Source organism: Saimiri boliviensis, chromosome 13, assembly GCF_048565385.1.
Source record: "Saimiri boliviensis isolate mSaiBol1 chromosome 13, mSaiBol1.pri, whole genome shotgun sequence".
Taxonomy (NCBI): Eukaryota; Metazoa; Chordata; class Mammalia; order Primates; family Cebidae; genus Saimiri; species Saimiri boliviensis.
Window position 1 is genome coordinate 97,514,678 of NC_133461.1, and position 19,389 is coordinate 97,534,066.

Consider the following 19,389-nt stretch of genomic DNA (forward strand, 5'->3'; position numbering starts at 1 on the left):
CCGGCCTTATTGGGCCTTTTAACTCTATTCTCTGTGTCTCTCAGCCTCTCATATTTCACCTCTCTGTCTCTGTGCTGCATTCTAGGTAAATATTTGAACTGATTTTTTTTTTTTTTTTTTTTTTTGAGATGGGAATCTTATTCTGTTGCCTAGGCTAGAGTGCAGTGGCACAATCTCAGCTCACTGCAACCTCTACCTCCCAGTGATTCTCCTGACTCAGCCTCCCAAATAGCTGAGATTAAAGGTGCCCACCAGCATGCCCAGCTAATTTTTTTTGTATTTTTAGTACAGACGGAGTTTCACTATGTTGGCCAAGCTGGTCTCGAATGCCTGACCTCATGATCTACCTACCTCAGCCTCCCAATGTAGTGGGATTACAGGCATGAGCCACCGCACCCAGCCTTCAGTTGATCTTCTGACTCATGATGTCTCCCTTTAGCTGTGACTATTCTGTTGTGTAATTTTCCTTTGAGTGTTTAATTTCTATTACAGGGCCGGGCGCGGTGGCTCAAGCCTGTAATTCCAGCACTTTGGGAGGCCGAGGTGGGTGGATCACGAGGTCGACAGATCGAGACCATCCTGGTCAACATGGTGAAACCCCATCTCTACTAAAAATACAAAAAATTAGCTGGGCATGGTGGCACGTGCCTGTCATACCAGCTACTCAGGAGGCTGAGGCAGGAGAATTGCTTGAACCCAGGAGGTGGAGGTTGCGGTGAGCCGAGATCGCGCCATTGCACTCCAGCCTGGGTAACAGGAGCAAAACTCCGTCTCGCAAAAAAAAAAAATTTCTATTACATTACTCATTTTTAGAAGTTCTATTTTGGTTCTTTCCCAAACTTTCCTCGTCAATTTTGGTTGCCTTTGCTCTTTATTTATTTATTTATTTATTTATTGAGACAGAGTCTCATTCTATTGTCTAGGCTAGAGTACACTGGTGCAGTCAGAGGTCACTGCAGCTTTGCCCTCCCAGGGTCAAGTGATCCTCCTACCTTATCCTCTCAATTCCTGGCCAATTTTTTAAAATTAATTTTTGTAGAGATAGGGTTTTGCCATGTTGCTCAGGCTGGCCTCAAACTCCTGAACTCAAGCAGTCTTTCCACCTCAGCCTTCCAAAGTGCTGGGATTACAGGCATGAACCACTGCACCTGGCCTGCCTTTGCTCTTCACTCATTGTTTCAATTGCCACCATTATTTCTTGAAACAGTATGTTTATATTCCATGTTCAGTAATAAAATTTTTTAATATATTTCTGGATCTAGTTCTGTTCACTGTAGTTTCTGTCTGCTCTTTTGTGGTGTTTTTGTTTTGTTTTGTTTTGTTTTGTTTTCAGAAAGTCTTACTCTGTCGCCAAGGCTGGATGGAGTGCAGTGGCAAAATCTCAGCTCAGAAGAACTTCCACCTCCTAGGTTCAAGCGATTCTCCTGCCTCATCCTCTGAGTAGCTGGGATTACAGGCATTTGCCACCATGCCTGGCTAATTTTTGTATTTTTAGTAGAGATGGGGTTTTGCCATGTTGGCCAGGCTAGTCTAGAACTCCTGACCTCAAGAGATCTGCCCCCCTCGGCCTTCCAAAGTGCTCTGCTTGTTTCTTAATGTGTGTTTTCCAAAAATGCCTCCATTAAGATATATTTTACGTATCATATAATTTATCCTATTCAATAATTTTTGGTAAATTTATTGAGTGGTACAAACATTGCCATAAATCAGTTTTTGAACATGATCATCATCCTAATAAAAGCCCTCATGCACATTTACAGTTCATCCTAATTCCCACTCCCAGCCCCAGGCAACCATTAGTTTACATTCTGTCTCTATAGATTTACCTTTTCTAGACATTTCACATAAATAGGATCACACAATATGTGGTCTCTTACGTCTGGCTTCTTTCGTATACGTCTGGCTTCTTTGGTATACGTCTGGCTTCTTTCGTATACGTCTGGCTTCTTTTGTATACATCTGGTTTAACATATTTTTGGGGGTTCATCCATGCCATAGTGTAGTAGATTGTTCCTTTTTATTGATGAATCCATCCATTGTGTGCATATATACCACATCTTGTTTATTCATTTTTGTTGTTGTTGTTGGTTTTTTTGTTTGTTTGTTTTGAGACAGTTTTGCTCTCGTTGCCCAGGCTGGAGTGCAGTGGCGCGATCTTGACTCACTACAACCTCTGACCCCGGGTTCAAGCGATTCTCCTGCCTCAGCCTTGTGAGTAGCTAGGATTCCAGGTGCCCACCATTACGCCCAGCTAATTTTTTGTATTTTTAGTAGAGATGGGGTTTCATCATGTTGGCCAGGCTGGTTTCAAACTCCTGACCTCAGGTGAGCCACCCACCTTGGCCTCCCAAAGTGTGGGGATTACAGGCATGAGCCACTGTGCCTGGCCTCCTTTTTTTTTTTTTTTTTTTTTAACTTATCCCTATTGTTGAGCACACAAATTTCTATTTATTCATTTACCAGCTGATGGACATTTAGGTTAAGTTTTTGGCAATTACCAATAATGCTGCTGTGAGCATTTGCGTGCAAGTTTTGTGTGGACATGTTTTCATTTTTCTTAGGTAGTTTCCAAGAAGTGAAATTTTGGTTCCTACAGTAATTTTTTGTTTAACAGTTTGACAAACTGCCAAATGTTTCCAAAAGAGGCTACATCATTGTACATTCCCACTGGCAATGTGTGAGGGTTCCTGTTCCACCACATCCTTGCTGACATCTGTTATTCTAATTAGTCAGCCAGGCCTGCCATAACAAATTACCACTGACTGGGTGGCCTCTGCAGCATACATTTGTTTTCTCACAGTTCTGGAGGCTACGATTCTATGATCAAGGTGCTGGCAAATTTGATTTCTGATGAGTGCTGTCTTCCTAGCTTATAGATGGCCGCCATTTGCTGTGTCCTCACATGGCCTTGTGTCTGTGCTTCCATGAAGAGAAAGGGTTAAAGATAGAGATCTCGTATCTCTTCCTCTTCTCTAAGAACACAAATCTTATTAGATCAAGGCTCCTCCTTACCTCATTTACCTTAATTATCTCCCTGCATACTCCATCTCCAAATACAGGGGATTAGGGTTTCAACATATGGTTTTGTGAGAGGAACACAATTCACTCCATAACATTTCGCCCTCCTCCAAATTTGTGTTCTTCTCACATGTAACACATTTGCCCCACCCTAACAGCCCCCAAAGTCTTATACCATTTCACTATCAACTGCAAGTCTGAGGTCTCATCTAAATACAACAGGCCCTCCCTATCTAGAGGTTCTGCATCCATGGATTAAAGCAACCACACATCAAAAATATTTTGAAAAAACAAAAAGGATGTCTGCGTCAGTATTGAACACATACAGACTTTTTTCCTATAATTATTCCCTAAACAATACAGTGTAACAACTATGTAGCATTTACACTGTATTTGGTATTATAAGTTATCTAGACAGGATTTAAAGTATACAGGACGATGTATAAATATAAAATACATCGTTTTATATATGGGACTTGAGCACCTGTGAATCTTGCTATCCATGGAGGGAGGTCCTAAAAATCAATACTCCACAGATACTGAAGGACAACTGTATTATCTAAATCAGTTATGAGTGGGACTGAGTCACAATTTCTCTTCAGTTGTGACCCAACTGGACAAATTATGTACTTCTAAATTACAGCAGTGGGACAACATAGTATAATTCCCATTCAGAAGGGAGAGATCAGAAAATAGAAAGTGATAATGGGTCTCAAGCTCAAAAATGAGCAAGGCAAATTCCATTAAATGTTATGGCTCCAGTCAGGGGTGGTGGCTCACACCCATAAACCACTGAGTTCAAGACCAGCCTGGGCAACATGGTCAAACCCTGTCTCTACTAAAAAGCTTACTAGTTCCAACAAGGGCTGGTAGTTAAAAAGAACCTGGCTCCTCCCTCCTCTCTCTTTCTTGCTGCTTCTCTCTCCATCCGATCTCTGCACAGGCCAGGTCTCTTTGCCTTCTGCCATGTGTGGAAGCAGCCTGAGCACAGATATTGTCTTTTTTTTTTTTTTTTTTTGAGACGGAGTCTCGCTCTGTTGCCCAGGCTGGAGTGCAGTGGCGTGATCTCAGCTCACTGCAACCGCTGCTTCCCAGGTTCAAGTGAGTCTTCTGCCTCAGCCTCCCGAGTAGCTGGGACTACAGGTGCATGCCACCACACCCAGCTAATTTTTGTATTTTTAGTAATGATGGGTTTCATCATGTTGGCCAGGATGGTCTCCATCTCTTGACCTCATGATCCACCCACTTCGTCCTCCCAAAGTGCTGGTATTACAGACATGAGCCACCACGCCTAGCCGAGATGTCCAGTCTTGAACCTTCCAGCCCGCAGAACCATGAGCTCAGTAAACTTCTTTTCTTTATAAATTACCCAGTCTCAGGTATTCCTTTATAGTAACACTAAAGGGACTAATGGACTGAGACAGGTCGGCTCACATCTTTTGCCCTTTTTGTTTTTTGTTTTTTGTTTTTTTGAGACGGAATTTTGTACTTGTTGCCCAGGCTGGAGTGCAGTGGCATGATCTTGGCTCACTGCAACCTCTGCCTCCCAGGTTTGGGTGATTCTCCTGCCTCAGCCTCCCGAGTAGTTGGGGTTACAGGCACCCACCAACATGCCCAGCTAATTTTGGTATTTTTAGTAGAGACAGGGTTTCACCAGGTTGGCCAGGCTGGTCTCGAACTCCTGACCTCAGGTTATCCACCTGCCTTAGCCTCCTAAAGTGCTGGGATTACAGGTGTGAGCCGCCATGACTTTTGCCCATTTTGTTGTTGTTGTTGGATTGACTGTCTTCCTGTTATTCAGCCTGATGTGTTCTGTGAGCTCATATTTATTAATACTTTTTTTTTTTTTTTTGAGATGGAGTTTCACTCTTGTTACCCAGGCTGGAGTGCAATGGCGCGATCTCGGCTCACCGCAACCTCCGCCTCCTGGGTTCAGGCAATTCTCCTGCCTCAGCCTCCTGACTAGCTGGGATTACAGGCACGCGCCACCATGCCCAACTAATTTTTTTTTGTATTTTTAGTAGAGACGGGGTTTCACCAAGTTGACCAGGATGGTCTCTATCTCTTGACCTCGTGATCCACCCACCTCGGCCTCCCAAAGTGCTGGGATTACAGGCTTGAGCCACCGCACCCGGCTATTAATACTTCTTACATGGGGAGTTTTTGGGGTCCTGGTGTACTTCTGGAAGGATTTCTATTTATCTGCCCCAGGAACCCAGGCATACTACATAGGTCCACTTTAAAGGAAATCCTTCCTATAGGTATTAGGCTCCACCGGTAAGGTAATTTTCTGCCCTTAATCTTGCTGTGGCTCTGGCGATCTGCTGAACAGCAACAAAAACAAACCAGAATACATGGTTGGAATATACTTATGGGGACCAAGTGCCCAGGGTATTTGGAGTCAAGACTGCCTAGGAAAATTCAGATTACGTGTAGTCAAAACTGCCTAGGAAATTCAGATTACGTGTAGTTTACCTTTCTTCTTCACCACCTGTATTGCTAACCCTCTAAGTGACAGGAAGGGGGCAAATCAATTTCAGCACTCGAGTGCTAGACTAAATCTGTTTACAGGAGTTGCCCCCAGAAAGGGAGTCAGGATCTTCAAACCCTAACACATTTTAAGGCTTAGGCTCACATAACTTCCAGCGCACATTCCACAAGAACTTGCCCTGCTCCATGAATCTGCTGGAAAGGACGAAGCTCTCTTTCAGACTGGCCAATGAGCTAGCTGGGTCTTGTGAGCGACAGGTCTTGTGGCCAATGGGCTCAGCCCCTGAGGCCTCGAAGACCGGAAATTGGCCCTGGATCATGTGGCCCGTGGGGCGTGGGTTGAGTGCCGTCTTCTCCTGAGGCGGCGCCGAGCCGGGCAAGTTGGGGGAGGACTCGTGCCCAGGTGAGAAGACGGGTCCGGGTGCAGCAACCCGGGCAGGCCAGTGTCGCTCCGGGGCAGGCTGGGTGGGCTTTTGCTCTAGCACGTGGTGTCAGCCGCCCTCCCAGGCATCTGCCCTCCTGCTTCCAGGTGGCGCTGGGGCCTTCGGAGGCCGGGCGGGGGCGGGAAGTCGTTATTCGAGGCAGGATGCTGACGCCTGGAGAAGGTGCGCAGGCGGGGGCAGCAGGGGAGGCCCGCGGGAGGTCTGAGTGGGCCTATTTGGCCTGAAACGGGAGGTAGAACCCCCGGCAGGGCTGTGGCTTTGGGGAAGGGTGCGTTTCTCCGGGTGTAAAGGGCGTGGGACTCGCCTTCGGGAGCCTCTGGTTAGGCCCTGGTCTGGAGGCCCCAGCGCCGAGCACACACTCAGGGATTCAGGGGAGGCAGGCCCAGCCCGTCCTGGGTTCCCAGCCCGTTCTAGGTTCCCTCCCCGTTGAACCTTTCTGTCAGCCAAGTATTTGCTACCTGATCCCAGGGAGGAAATCCACATTGGGAGAGGGCCTTGTAGGGGAGCTGCCTGAATCTATAGAAGTGATGCTGGGGTTGAGGGAAGGGTGGACAAAGACGAAGATTCCAGAAGTCTCATAAGGGACGCCGTGCAGTACTTGTGAGTATGTAGCAATTAATATACTGATTGCTTGGGGACCTGTGAGCGGAGTTCTGGTTCACCGAAAAGGGGCGTTGACAATTAAAGGGGAGAGCTGATGTAGCCTTCAAGAAAGGTAACCATATCATGCATTTAGAGTGTGAAAGAAGATAGTTTAGTTCAAGACATTTTGCAAGTTCTTGAACTGTCTGCACTTACGCTGTGTGCTTACGAATTGTGTGTTAATGTTTTCTTTAAATATGCGATTTCTCTGTAGCTAATACTTAAAACAGGTTTTTGAAAGTTAAGAAGGATTACTCCCACCTGTAATCCCAGCATCTGGGGAGGCTGAGGTGGGAGGATCACTTGAGGTCAGCAGTTTGAGACCAGCCTGGGCAACATGGCAAGATCCTGTCTCTACAATTTTTTTTTTTTTAATTAGCTGGGCGTGGTCGCAGGTGCCTGTAGTCCTAGCTACTTGGGAGGCTGAGACAAGAGGACTGCTTGAGCACAAGAGATTGAGACTGCAGTAAGCTAAGATCCCACCACTTCACTGTAGCCCGGATGACACAGCAAGACCCTGTCTTTAAAAAAAGAAGAATTATTTCCCGTTAAGAAATATTTTTCAGGAATCAGGAGCAAGTCAGGACCATGAGAGGAGCTCTGTAAAGAGGGAGTCCTGAAATCTGTATGCTATATAGTGATTTTTTTTTTTTTTTTAAGACAGTTTCATTCTGTCATCCAGGCTGGAGTGCCACAATCTTGGGTCACTGCAGTCTCTGCCTTCCAGGTTCAAGCAAATCTTGTGCCTCAGCCTCCTGAGTAGGGGGGGATTACAGGTGTGCACCACCATGCCCAACTAATTTTTGTGTTTTTAGTAAAGACAGGATTTCATCATGTAGGCCCGATTGGTCTTTAACTCCTGACCTCAAGTGATCCACCCACCTTGGCTTCTCAAAGTCCTGGGATTATAGGGATGGGCCACCATGCCTGACCTACAGGTTATAAAGTGATTTTGAAGAGACCTGATGGGCATTAGATTTGGTGGGGAAGCCAGGAAGAGCCTGGTAACCTGAGAGAGAGAAGGTGGTTAAATGCAACTCACCAAGTATTGTAGGCTCAAACCAGAAAGGTTCTGTACTCTGGAGACTTCTGATAAAGTTTAAAAGAAAAGGGTTTTTTAAATTTTTTGTTCTATTTTTTAACTTTTTGTAGAGACAGGATCTCTCACTGTGTTCCTAAGGCTGCCCTTAAACTCCTGGCCTCAAGTGGTCCTCCCACCTAGGCCTAGCAGAATGCTGGAATTGCAGGCATGAGCCACTGTGCTCAGCCTGAAAGAAGAATTTTTTAAAAAAGAATTGCATAGAGGCTGGGCGCGGTGGCTCAAGCCTGTAATCCCGGCACTTTGGGAGGCCGAGGTGGGTGGATCACGAGGTCAAGAGATTGAGACCATCCTGGTCAACTTGGTGAAACCCCGTCTCTACTAAAAATACAAAAAAAAATTAGCTGGGCATGGTGGCGTGTGCCTGTAATCCAGCTTGTCAGGAGGCTGACGCAGGAGAATTACCTGAACCCAGGAGGCGGAGTTTATGGTGAGCCGAGATCGCGCCATTGCACTACAGCCTGGGTAACAAGAGCAAAACTCCGTCTCAAAAAAAAAAAAAAAAAAAGAATTGTATAGAGATTTGGAGAAACAACTAAACAGATCAAGGAGAAGAGTTGAGTGCGATCATAGACTGGAAAAAAGTTAGGACTCTTATATGTAGGAAAGGGATGTTAAAAACAAAGCAAAAAGCCATAAATATTTATTGACCATAATTTTATGATACGACTGTGTTAACTGTGAAATTGTTTATAGGCCATGCGCAGTGCCTGACACCTGTAATCCCAGCACTTTGGGAGGCCAAGGTGGGTGCATCACTTGAGGTCAAGAGTTCGAGACCAGGCTGCCCAACATGGAGAAACCCCGACTCTGTTAAAAATACAAAATTAAAGCCGGGCGCGGTGGCTCAAGCCTGGAATCCCAGCACTTTGGGAGGCCGAGGCGGGTGGATCATGAGGTCGAGAGATCAAGACCATCCTGGTCAACATGGTGAAACCCCGTCTCTACTAAAAATACAAAAAATTAGCTGGGCATGGTGGCGCGTGCCTGTAATCCCAGCTACTCAGGGGGCTGAGGCAGGAGAATTGCTTGAACCCAGGAGGCGGAGGTTGCGGTGAGCCGAGATAGCGCCATTGCACTCCAGCCTGGGTAACAAGAGCGAAACTCCGTCTCAAAAAAAAAACAAACAAACAAACAAAATTAGCCAGGAATGGTGGCACATGTCTGTAATCCCAGCTACTTGCCTAGGCTGAGGCAGGAGAATCCCCTGAACCTGGAAGGTAGAGGTTGCAGTGAGCCAAGATTGTACCATTGCACTCCAGCCTGGGCAACAAGAGCAAACTCCATCTCAAAAGAAAAGAAATTTTTTTATAAATCGAAGTCATCCTTGTACATAAAAACTGCTTTAGCCAGGCTGGGTGTGGTGGCTCACGCCTGTAATCCCAGCACTTTGGGAGGCTGAGGTGGATGGATCACGAGGTCAAGAGATCAAGACCATCTTGGTCAACATGGTGAAACCCCATCCCTACTAAAAATACAAAAAATTAGCTGGGCATGGTGGTGTGTGCCTGTAATCCCAGCTACTCAGGAGGTTGAGGCAGGACAATTGCCTGAACCCAGGAGGCGGAGGTTGCAGTGAGCCAAGATCGTGCCATTGCACTCCAGCCTGGGTAACAAGAGTGAAACTCCGTCTCAAAAAAAAAAATAAATAAATAAATAACTGCTTTAGCCAGGTACGGTGGCTCATGTCTGTCATCACAGCACTTTGGAAGGCTGAAGCAGCAGATCACTTGAGCCCAGGTGTTTGAGACCAGCCTGGGCAACATGGCAAGACCCCCATCTCTACAGAAATTATAAAAACTAGTAGGGTGTTGTGGTGCGTGCCTGTTATCACAGCTACTCAGGAGACTGAGATGTGAGGGTCACTTGAGCCCAGAAGATTGAGGGTGCAGTGAGCCATGATCATGGCACTGCACTCCAGCCTGGGCAATAGTGTGAGACCCTCCCACAAAACTGCTTCCTTGGTTGGGCGCGGTGGCTCATGCCTGTAATCCCAGCACCTTTGGGAGGCCGAGGTGAGCGAATCACTTGAGGTCGGGAGTTTGAGACCAGCCTGACCAACATGGAGAAACTATTAAAAATACAAAAAATTTGCTGGGCATGGTGGCACATGCCTGTAATCCCAGCTACTCGAGAGGCTGAGGCAGGAGAATCACTTGAACCCAGGAGGCGGAGGTTGCCGTGAGCCAAGATTGCACCACTGTACTCCAGCCTGGGCAACTAGAGTGAAAGTCTGTCTCAAAAACAAAACAAAAACAAAAAAATTGCTTCCTTTTATAACATGTAGTTGACTTACAGGACTGAGTATTGTGAGAGGCCATTTGGGTAGAAAATGTAAGTTCAAGGAGGACGTGGGCCTCTAAGGCAGGGGTTCCCAACCCCCAGGCCACAGACTGGTTGGGGGCCTGTTAGAAATTGGGTTGCACAGCAGGAGGTAAGTGGTGGGCAAATGAGCAAAGCTTCATCTGTATTGACAGTCGCTCCCCATGGCTCATAGTATCACCTGAGCTCCGCCTCCTGTCTGATCACTGGTGGCATTAGATTCCCATAGTGCAAACCCTCCTGTGAACTTTGTGTTCAAGGAATCTAGGTTGCATGCTCCTTATGAGAATCTAATGCCTGATGATCTGTCACTGTCTCCCATCACCCACAGATGGGACCATTTAGTTGCAGAAAAACAAGATCAGGGCTCCCACTGATTCTACATTATGGTGAGTTGTATAATTATTATATTTCATTATCTATTACAATGTGATAGAAATAAAGTGCACAATAAATGTAGTGTGTTTGAGTCACTCTGAAACCATCCCCTCACCCCTGGAAAAATTGTCTTCCAGGAAACCAGTCTCTGGTGCCGAAAAGTTTGGGGACTGCTGCTCTAAGGGATTGTTAATGGAGGATGTTTCAAATATTACAGATCAAATAGAAGCCTTTGAAGTGAATATGTTGTAGAAGGCTGGGTGTGTTGCTGGACTGACTCAAAATTTATTTTAATGCTTTGTGAATCTGTCTTAAAGGAAAAGGAAAACAGTTGGGAACCTTAATCTTTTGAAAATGCTGGCAGGTAATTAACCAGAACAGGATCGACACACGTGTCCTCTACAGCCTTTGAATGGATCCTTTCCGACCATCGTTCAGGGGCCAGCCTCCTGTCCCCCCATCCCAGTGCCACGCTGTACGGATGCCGGGCTGTTGGCCACAAGCTTCTAAACCTTTGGACCCAGCTCTGGGCAGGGGAGCACCTGCAGGCAGAGGCCATGTGTTTGGAAAGCCGGAGGAACCAAGCACACAGAGGGGGCCAGCACAGAGGGTAAGATCACATTTAGATGCATAGGAGCAGCATACAGCTTATCTGTGTGCTGTCAGAAGAGGGTAGTGGATTTCAAAGTGCTTGCAGGGCTAGGCATGGTGGCTCACGCCTGTAATACCAGCACTTCGGGAGGCTGAGGTGGGTGGATCATCTGAGGTCAGGAATTTGAGACCAGTGAAATTTCATCTCTACTAAAAATACAAAAATTAGCCGGGTGTGGTGGTGTGCACCTGTAATAACAGCTACTCGGGAAGCTGAAGCAGGAGAATTGCTTGAACCCTGGAGGTGGAGGTTCGAGTGAGCTGAGATCTCACCACTGTACTCCAGCCTGGGTGACAGAGCAAGGCTCCATCTCAAAACAACAACAAAGTGCTTGCAAAACTGGGAAGCCCTTAACAGAAACAAGTTTTTTTTTTTTCTTTAACAAGTAGATACATCTGGACATATATTTCAAATCTAGAGTTTCTAGAGGTCTGAAAAAGTATCTCATAATGAATACTAGATGGACTTCGTAAGTACCATAGGTTCTCTAGCTTTCAGTCATCCCTCCATACCTCTGTCTGTAATTGTTAGGGTTAAAGGTATAATCTCTTGTTCTTTTCTGAGTATGTAGATTTTCACCCTGGTTTTGGCTCTGTATTAGCAGCAGTTCCTGCCTCTGAGGTCATAATACTTAACATTTGCTCACTTTGGAAGGCTCATTGCCCAAATCTTAAAGGAAAAGGATCTTCAGTTATTGCTGCTGCTGTGTGAACACTTACATTTGTGCATTCTTAATCTCTTAATTATCAAATAATTTTAAGAATATTTGTCTATAATTAATATGTCAAAGAGAGTTAGCAAATATAGGAAGAATCTAATAATGAAGTTATTATTTTAAGTGGAGTTGACATTGTCAAATGTATTATTTTTGTAAGGAAAAAAGTTTATGACAGTAATCTTACATGTTGACTCAAATAAATTGCTTGAGTCTATAGGTAGCTTTTATCCATGTCAGATCCAACTGGTGTTACAGTAGTGCAAGTGGAAGACTGCCACAGGAAAACAGTAGCGGGTTACCCAAACCTCGAGATCATAAATGATCTAGCTTTTTTGAAAATTCATTAACCGGTACGCTTGTTCTCTCTTGCCTTGAATACACAGGAAGTATAAAAATGGAAAAGTTAATTCTGCTCTGTTGCATTTCATTATACTGTACATCAAATCACGGGTTTTAACGGTAACCCTTTGTGCTTAAAGACCTAATATGACATGGTTAAAAGTATTTTTTAAAGTTAATATTATTCCCTTTATTCTTACAACATTTATAGAACTTGAAGGTCGTTTTTATCATGTCCCAAGACTAAGAAAGCCCTTGTTTCTGGGGTTTTAAACTACCTCTTGGAACTTTATTCTTTGACTTTCCACAGGAGTCCGTGGGTTTGGTCTCCATGTTCCGAGGCCTGGGCATTGAAACAGTTTCCAAAACCCCTCAGAAACGGGAATTGCCTCAAACAGGTATGTGGAAGACTAACTTGAGAAACTCAGTGGTATGTATGATTGCTTCCTTCTTAAATCCAAATGGTTTATCTTCAGAAACATAACTGTGCTTTAAAAAAAAACCTGTATTTTAAAACATGTTTAACTCATAGTCATTGCTGGGGTTCGGTTCTTTCTTTCAGGTAGAGGCATTTTAGGTCGAGGCTTGTCTGCTAATCTGGTACGAAAAGACAAGGAGGAACTCTGTCCCGCTTTTTGGGATCCAAAAGTATTGGCAGCTGGGGACAGCAATATGGCAGAGGCCTCTGTTGGTTGGAATAGGTGGGTAAAGTTACCTTCTCAGGTAACTATCAAATTCAGATGGAATATCTCTGTAAGTTCATAGAGCAACTCCTAAGAAGGGTTGTGTCATCTCATAAACAATCAATGTCTGGTTTTATATTTAAGGATGCACATTTTCCAAGAGTAGTCAGCAGTTGTTGACATAACTAGGCTTTGGAAAAGGGTAAGAAGTAGTTCTCCACTGGGCTGTTAAGAAATTCATTTGTGTTCTTAACAGATTACTACAGATTACCCTGATTGTGGTGATTTTTTTTTTTTTTTTTTTTTTTTTTGCTCTGTCACCAGGCTGGAGTGCAGCTGTGTGATCTCGGCTCACTGCAGCTTCTGCCTCCCAGGGTCAAGTGATTCTTCTGCCTCAACCTCCTGAATAACTGGTGTGCACCACCATGCCTGGCTAATTTTTGTATTTTTAGTAGAGATGGGGTTTAACCGTATTAGCCAGGCTGGTCTCGAACTTCTAACCTCAGGCATTCCACCTGCCTAGGTCTTCCAGTGTGCTGGAATTACAGGTGTGAGCCACTGTCCCTGGCCATGATGATTCTTTAAATAACATTAAGTCAAACTTTCTTCTCTATTCTGCTATGGAAGATGGTTCTGACAGTTGGTATTAATGAGTCATAATGGCATATGTTATGTTTTTTGTTGTTGTTGGTTGTTTGTTTTGAAATTGGGTCTCTGTCACCCAGGCTTTAGTGCAGTGGTATGATCTCAGCTCACTGCAGCCTTGACCTCCCGGCCTCAAGTGATCCTCCGACCTCAGCCACTTGAGTAGCTGGGACTACAGTCATTAGCCACCATGCCTGGCTGATTTTTCGTAGTTTGGGGTATTAGTGTGTTGCCTAGGATGGTCTTGAACTCCTGGCTCAAGCAGTCTGCCCACCTCAGCTTCCCAAAGTGCTACGATTACAGGCATGAACCATTGCACCTGGCCTTGGCATATGTATTTTGAGAGAATCCAAAGGCTATGCTTGGGTCGCTTTTTGGTGACTCCTCCAGGAAGTGATTGTAGAGTTGGGGGAAAAATCTGGATGGACATAGCCATTATAGAAAAGCCCTGATTTGCCTCTCCACATTTCAGGATGCTTGGGAGAGGGAGTTCAGATGCTTCTTTGTTACCACTAGGAAGAGGAGCAGGTGGTATTGGCAGAGGAATGGACAAACCTCCATGTGCCTTCAGCACACCATCCCGGGATCCCCTGCAGCTGTCATCACCACCAGCTCTGCCCCAGTCCCCTCTGCACTCTCCAGATCACCCTCTGGTCCTGACTGTGGAACACAAGGAAAAGTAAGTCAGGAGCACTGCCTTCTCTACTTAGTAATGATCGTGAAAACACTGCATTTTGGCTGGTGTGTAGTATTGTAAAATCTATTTTTGTTGGGTCTAAAGTCCTCCCTGAGTGATAAATACTGAAGGGTGTTTTGGTTTTTGCCAGTGGGAGATTGACAAAGAGGTGGGACAGGTTTTTGGTTGTTTTTTTTTTTTTTGAGACAGATTCTCACTCTGTCACCCAGGTTGGAGTGTAGTGGCACAATCTCAGCTCACTGCAACCTCCGTCTCTCAGGTTCAAGCAATTCTTATACCTTAGCCCTCCCAGGTAGCTAGGGTTACAGGTGTGTGGCCTACACCCAACTATTTTTTGTGTGTGTGTGTTAGTAGAGATGGGGTTTTGTCATGTTGGCCAGGCTGGTCTTGAACTCCTGACCTCAGGTGATCCCCCTGCCTCAGCCTCCCAACGTGCTGGGCTTACAGGTGTGAGCCACCACACCCGGCCAAGATGGGACAATTTTTGAAGTTAAATGTGGTTGACAGTGGACATAACAGCATGCACCAAAAAGTGGACTCACCACCTTTCATTTCCTTCCCAATTCAGACGGTTCTTTGTCATGTTGAAGATAAGGAAATCATTTAGGAAGAAGATTGTGATACCTCATCTTTCTCTAAAGAACTCATTCTTGTGTTCTTAGTTAAGTAGCCTAGTTTATTTGGGTAATGTTAATAGGAAAGATAGGGTGACCTTGCTTATGTAATTAGGACTTGCCGATGATTTGTCTTCTAGCCTTCAGAGCTTGTTTTTTTTAAGTGTTGGCTCTTGGTTTGTGTATCTTTACAAAGTGAAAAAATGTTACTTCTCCCAATCTTTTTGTTGTGTGTTGTGTGGGTTGATTAGTTATTTCATTTTTTGTTTGTGATACATGTAGTTGCTTTCTGTTTTTATTTTCTAGAGAGCTTATTGTGAAGCAAGGATCAAAAGGAATACCTCAGTCTTTGGGACTAAACCTCATCAAAATACAATGTCATAATGAAGCAGTTTATCAATATCATGTGACTTTCAGGTATTCACAGTTTTTCTTTGGTTATTCACTTCTTAGAGGGCAGTAAAAAGAAAAAGTTCCCCTGGAATAAATAAATATTGTTCTGTACAGTTCCTGGTGGACCTCCCAATGTGATGATGTGTTTACTCAGTTTGTTACAGGAAGTTTAAGGTTAATGTTAAACTTTGTGTATGTATTTAGCTATATTGTCAATTCTGATTTTAGCTTTATAGGGTGTAGACATACATGAGGCTAGAAGTTTATTTTTTTTGTTTTTTTTTTTTTTTTTTTTTTTTTTTGAGAGAGGGTCTTGCTCTGTTGCCAGGCTGGAATGCAGTTGTGTGCTCTCTGCTAACTGCAACCTCCGATTTCCTGGTTCAAGCAGTTCTCCTGCCTTAGCCTCCTGAGTAGCTGGGATTACAAGCATGCATCACCACACCCAGCTAATTTTTGTAATTTTAGTAGTGATGGGGCTTCACCATGTTGGCCGGGATGGCCTCGATCTCCTGACATCGTGATCCGCCTGCCTCAGCCTCCCAAAGTGCTGGGATTATAGGCGTGAGCCACCGTTCCTGTCCCTGAGGGTGGAAGTTGATTTAATGTGAAATTAATGAAGCTTAAGTTCAGCATTTTTTAAAACTTGCATTAGGTGTCTTCCATGATCTTTGAACTTACTTTGTATGTGTAATTTTGTATTCTTAAAGAACCCTCCCCCCACCAACCAGTGGTATAAAATTCATCCCCCATGAAACCTGGAGCCTCCCCTGCGATAGCCATCATACCAACATCTAACATCTCTCCAGTGACAGTCTAGGATTAAATTTAGGGGTGAGAAAATAAAGGAAGATAACTTCAGCTTTAAATCAATAATTTTAAGATTGATTACTGTTAAAAATAGTTTATATTAGTTTGTGTTCTCTTTTAATACCTTTTAATATCTTAGAGGGGTCATTAGCTGGAACTTTGTAGCTGGAATTGTGAAAGTGAGTGTGTTGAAAAATTTAAGAAAATGAGAATATATAGATATCTCAGTTTTTTATTTTTTATTTTTTATTTTTTGAGTCAGAGTTTCACTCTTGTTACCCAGGCTGGAGTGCAATGGCACGATCTTGGCTCACCGCAACCTCTACCTCCTGGGTTCAGGCAATTCTCCTGCCTCAGCCTCCTGAGTAGCTGGGATTACAGGTACGCACCATACCCAGCTAATTTTTTGTATTTTTTTTTTTTAGTAGAGACGGGGTTTCACCATGTTGACCAGGATGGTCTCGATCTCTTGACCTCGTGATCCACCCGCCTCGACATCCCAAACTGCTGGGATTATAGGAATGAGCCACCGTGCCCGGCTAGATATCTCAGTTTTTTTTTTTGTTTTTGTTTTTTTTTGGGGGGAGGGAGTTTCGCTCGTTACCCCGGCTGGAGTGCAATGGCGCGATCTCGGCTCACCGCAACCTCCGCCTCCTGGGTTCAGGCAATTCTCCTGTCTCAACCTCCTGAGTAGCTGGGATTACAGGCACGCGCCGCCATGCCCAGCTAATTTTTTATATTTTTAGTAGAAACGAGGTTTCACCATGTTGACCAGGATGGTCTCAATCTCCTCACCTTGTGAACCACCCGCCTCGGCCTCCCAAAGTGCTGGGATTACAGGCTTGAGCCACCACACCTGGCCCGATTTCTCAGTTTTTTAATTGAAAAATAATTGTGTATCTGTATGGGTACAGTGTGATGTTTTTGATATATGTATTCATTGTAGAAAGATTAAATCAAGCAAATTGACATCTGTCACCTCACCTACTTACTGTTTTTTTGTGGTGAAAACATTTAACGTCTCTTTTAGGAATTTTGGAATACACGCTGTTGTTAACATGGCTGTTGGTAGCCATCTTCCTACTATCTGCTCTATGAGTTCAACTTTTTTAGATTCTGTGTATGACTGAGATCAGATGGTATTTGTCTTTTTGTGCCTGTCTTATTTCACTTAGCTGAATGTCCTCCAGATCCTTTCACATTGTCACAAATGACAGGATGTCCTTCTTTTTAAAAGCTACATAGTATTCCTTGTGTATGTATACCACTGTTTATCCATTCATCCATTGATAGACACTGAGATCATTTCCATGTGTTGCCTGTTGTGACTAGTGCTGCAGTGAACCTGGGAGTGCACATATCTCTTTGACACATAGATTTCAATTGATTTGGTTAAATGCCGAGAAGTGGGATTGTTGGATCACCTGTAGTACTATTTTTAGTTTTTTTTAAGAAACTTTCATACTGTTTCTTTCTTTCTTTTTTTTTTTTTGAGACAGGGTCTCACTCTGTTGCCCAGGCTGGAGTACAGTGGTGCAATCTCAGCTCACTGCAACCTCTGCCTCCCAGGTTCAAGCAATTCTCTTGCCTCAGCCTCCCCAGTAGCTGGGATTACAGGCAAATGCCCCCATACCTGGCTAATTTTTGTATTTTTTTTAGTAGAGACAGGGTTTTGCCATATTGACCAGGCTGGTCTTGAACTGCTGACCTCAAATAATTCACCCTCCTCGACCTCCCAAAGTGCTGGGATTACAAGCATAAGCCACCATGCCTGGCCAGAAACTTCCACACTATTTCTTTTTTTTTTTTTTTTTTTTGAGACGGAGTTTCGCTCTTGTTACCCAAGCTGGAGTGCAATGGCGCGATCTCGGCTCACCGCAACCTCCGCCTCCTGGGTTCAGGCAATTCTCCTGCCTCAGCCTCCTGAGTAGCTGGGATTACAGGCACGCGCCACCATGCCCAGCTAATGTTTTGTATTTTTAGTAGAGACGGGGTTTCACCATGTTGACCAGGATGGTCTCGATCTCTCGACCTCATGATCCACCTGCCTCGGCCTCCCAAAGTGCTGGGATTACAGGCTTGAGCCACCGCGCCCGGCGTTCCACACTATTTTTAAAGGTAGCTATATTAGGAAGGCTGAATTTGTGAAGGACAGCTGCTAGTTGATGACACAAGAGAAAGAAGTGCAGTGAAAGAAGGAACTGTTAGGGAGAAAATATCCTGAAGGTATGTTAGGAAGACCAAAGGGAGGATCCATTTGAATGAAGAGAATGAGAAGGTGTCGACTTTGGCTCCAGAAAAGAAAGTAACTGGATTTGCTTGTGAGGGTATTCTTGGTGATCTTCTAGTAGTTTTGTTAAAGTTGTAGAGAAAAATAAAAAAAGGAAAGGTGAAAAGCACAAAGGAGGGCATAGGCCCTGAGAAGTAGCCAGTGACTTGACCAGTCATTTAAATAGTTTGTAAGAGAATGAGAAATGGAATAATTAAAAAAGGCAACAGAATTGCTTTAACAGTTTCTATGAGGTAGGAAAGCAGAGCTGAGCACATTGAACAGGTAGAGGGAAGGAGCCAGAAAAGAGGGGGAAATGGATCCAGGAAACAGGCTTGGCTTGCTGTGAAACACACAGCAAAGAGGTGAGCGTTAAAGAGAGGGGAGAGGCTGGGCGCGGTGGCTCAAGCCTGTAATCCCAGCACTTTGGGAGGCCGAGGTGGGTGGATCATGAGGTCAAGAGATCGAGACCATCCTGGTCAACATGGTAAAACCCCATCTCTACTGAAAATACAAAAAAAAAATTAGCTGGACATGGTGGCACGTGCCTGTAATCCCAGCTACTCAGGAGGCTGAGGCAGGAGAATTGCTTGAACCCAGGAGGTGGAGGTTGCGGTGAGCTGAGATCGCGCCATTGCACTCCAGCCTGGGTAACAAGAGCGAAACTCCGTCTCAAAAAAAAAAAAAAAAGAGGGGAGAGGGCTACGTGCAGTCGCCCATGTCTTTAATCCCAGCATTTAGGGAGGCCAGAGAGGGAGAGTTGCTTGAGGTTAGGAGTTCAAGTAGCTGAGGTTACAACCACGTGCTACCACACCCCACTACTTTCTTTTGTATTTTTAGTAGAATGAGGTTTTACCACGATGGCCAGAGTGGTCTTGAACTCCTGGGCTCAGGTGATCCATCTGCCTCAGCCTCCCAAAGTGCTGGGACTACAGGCACGAGCCACTGTGCTGGGGCAAACAAACTTTTTTTTCATTAGCCAGGTATGATGGTATACTTACAGTCCCAGTTACTTGGGGGACTGAGGCAGAAGGATCACTTGAGCCCTTTAGTTTGAGGCTGCAGTGAGCTATGATCATCCCACTGCACTTCAGCCTGGATAACAGAGCAAGATCCTATCTCAAATAATAAATAAATAAAAATTTTAGAAAGGGGAGTACCCTTTCTCTGAAAATTGATT

At 44.7% G+C, this 19,389-nt stretch overlaps 1 protein-coding gene across 2 annotated transcripts in view; it reads left to right on the plus strand.

Moving 5' to 3' along the window:
• The first annotated feature begins 486 nt into the window (after window positions 1–486).
• Window positions 487–19,389, plus strand: part of PIWIL2 (piwi like RNA-mediated gene silencing 2) — a 131,917-nt gene continuing 113,014 nt past the window's right edge. The window contains exons 1-6 of one of the 2 annotated variants that reach the window (XM_074384044.1): window positions 487–10,403; window positions 10,757–11,002; window positions 12,412–12,499; window positions 12,664–12,802; window positions 13,902–14,108; window positions 15,047–15,157. In XM_074384044.1, the coding sequence (XP_074240145.1) occupies window positions 10,805–11,002; window positions 12,412–12,499; window positions 12,664–12,802; window positions 13,902–14,108; window positions 15,047–15,157 (743 nt within the window). In that variant the 5' untranslated portion in view covers window positions 487–10,403; window positions 10,757–10,804. Of the gene's footprint in view, window positions 11,003–12,411; window positions 12,500–12,663; window positions 12,803–13,901; window positions 14,109–15,046; window positions 15,158–19,389 lie in introns of both variants that reach the window. The other variant, XM_074384045.1, reaches the window with a different exon arrangement.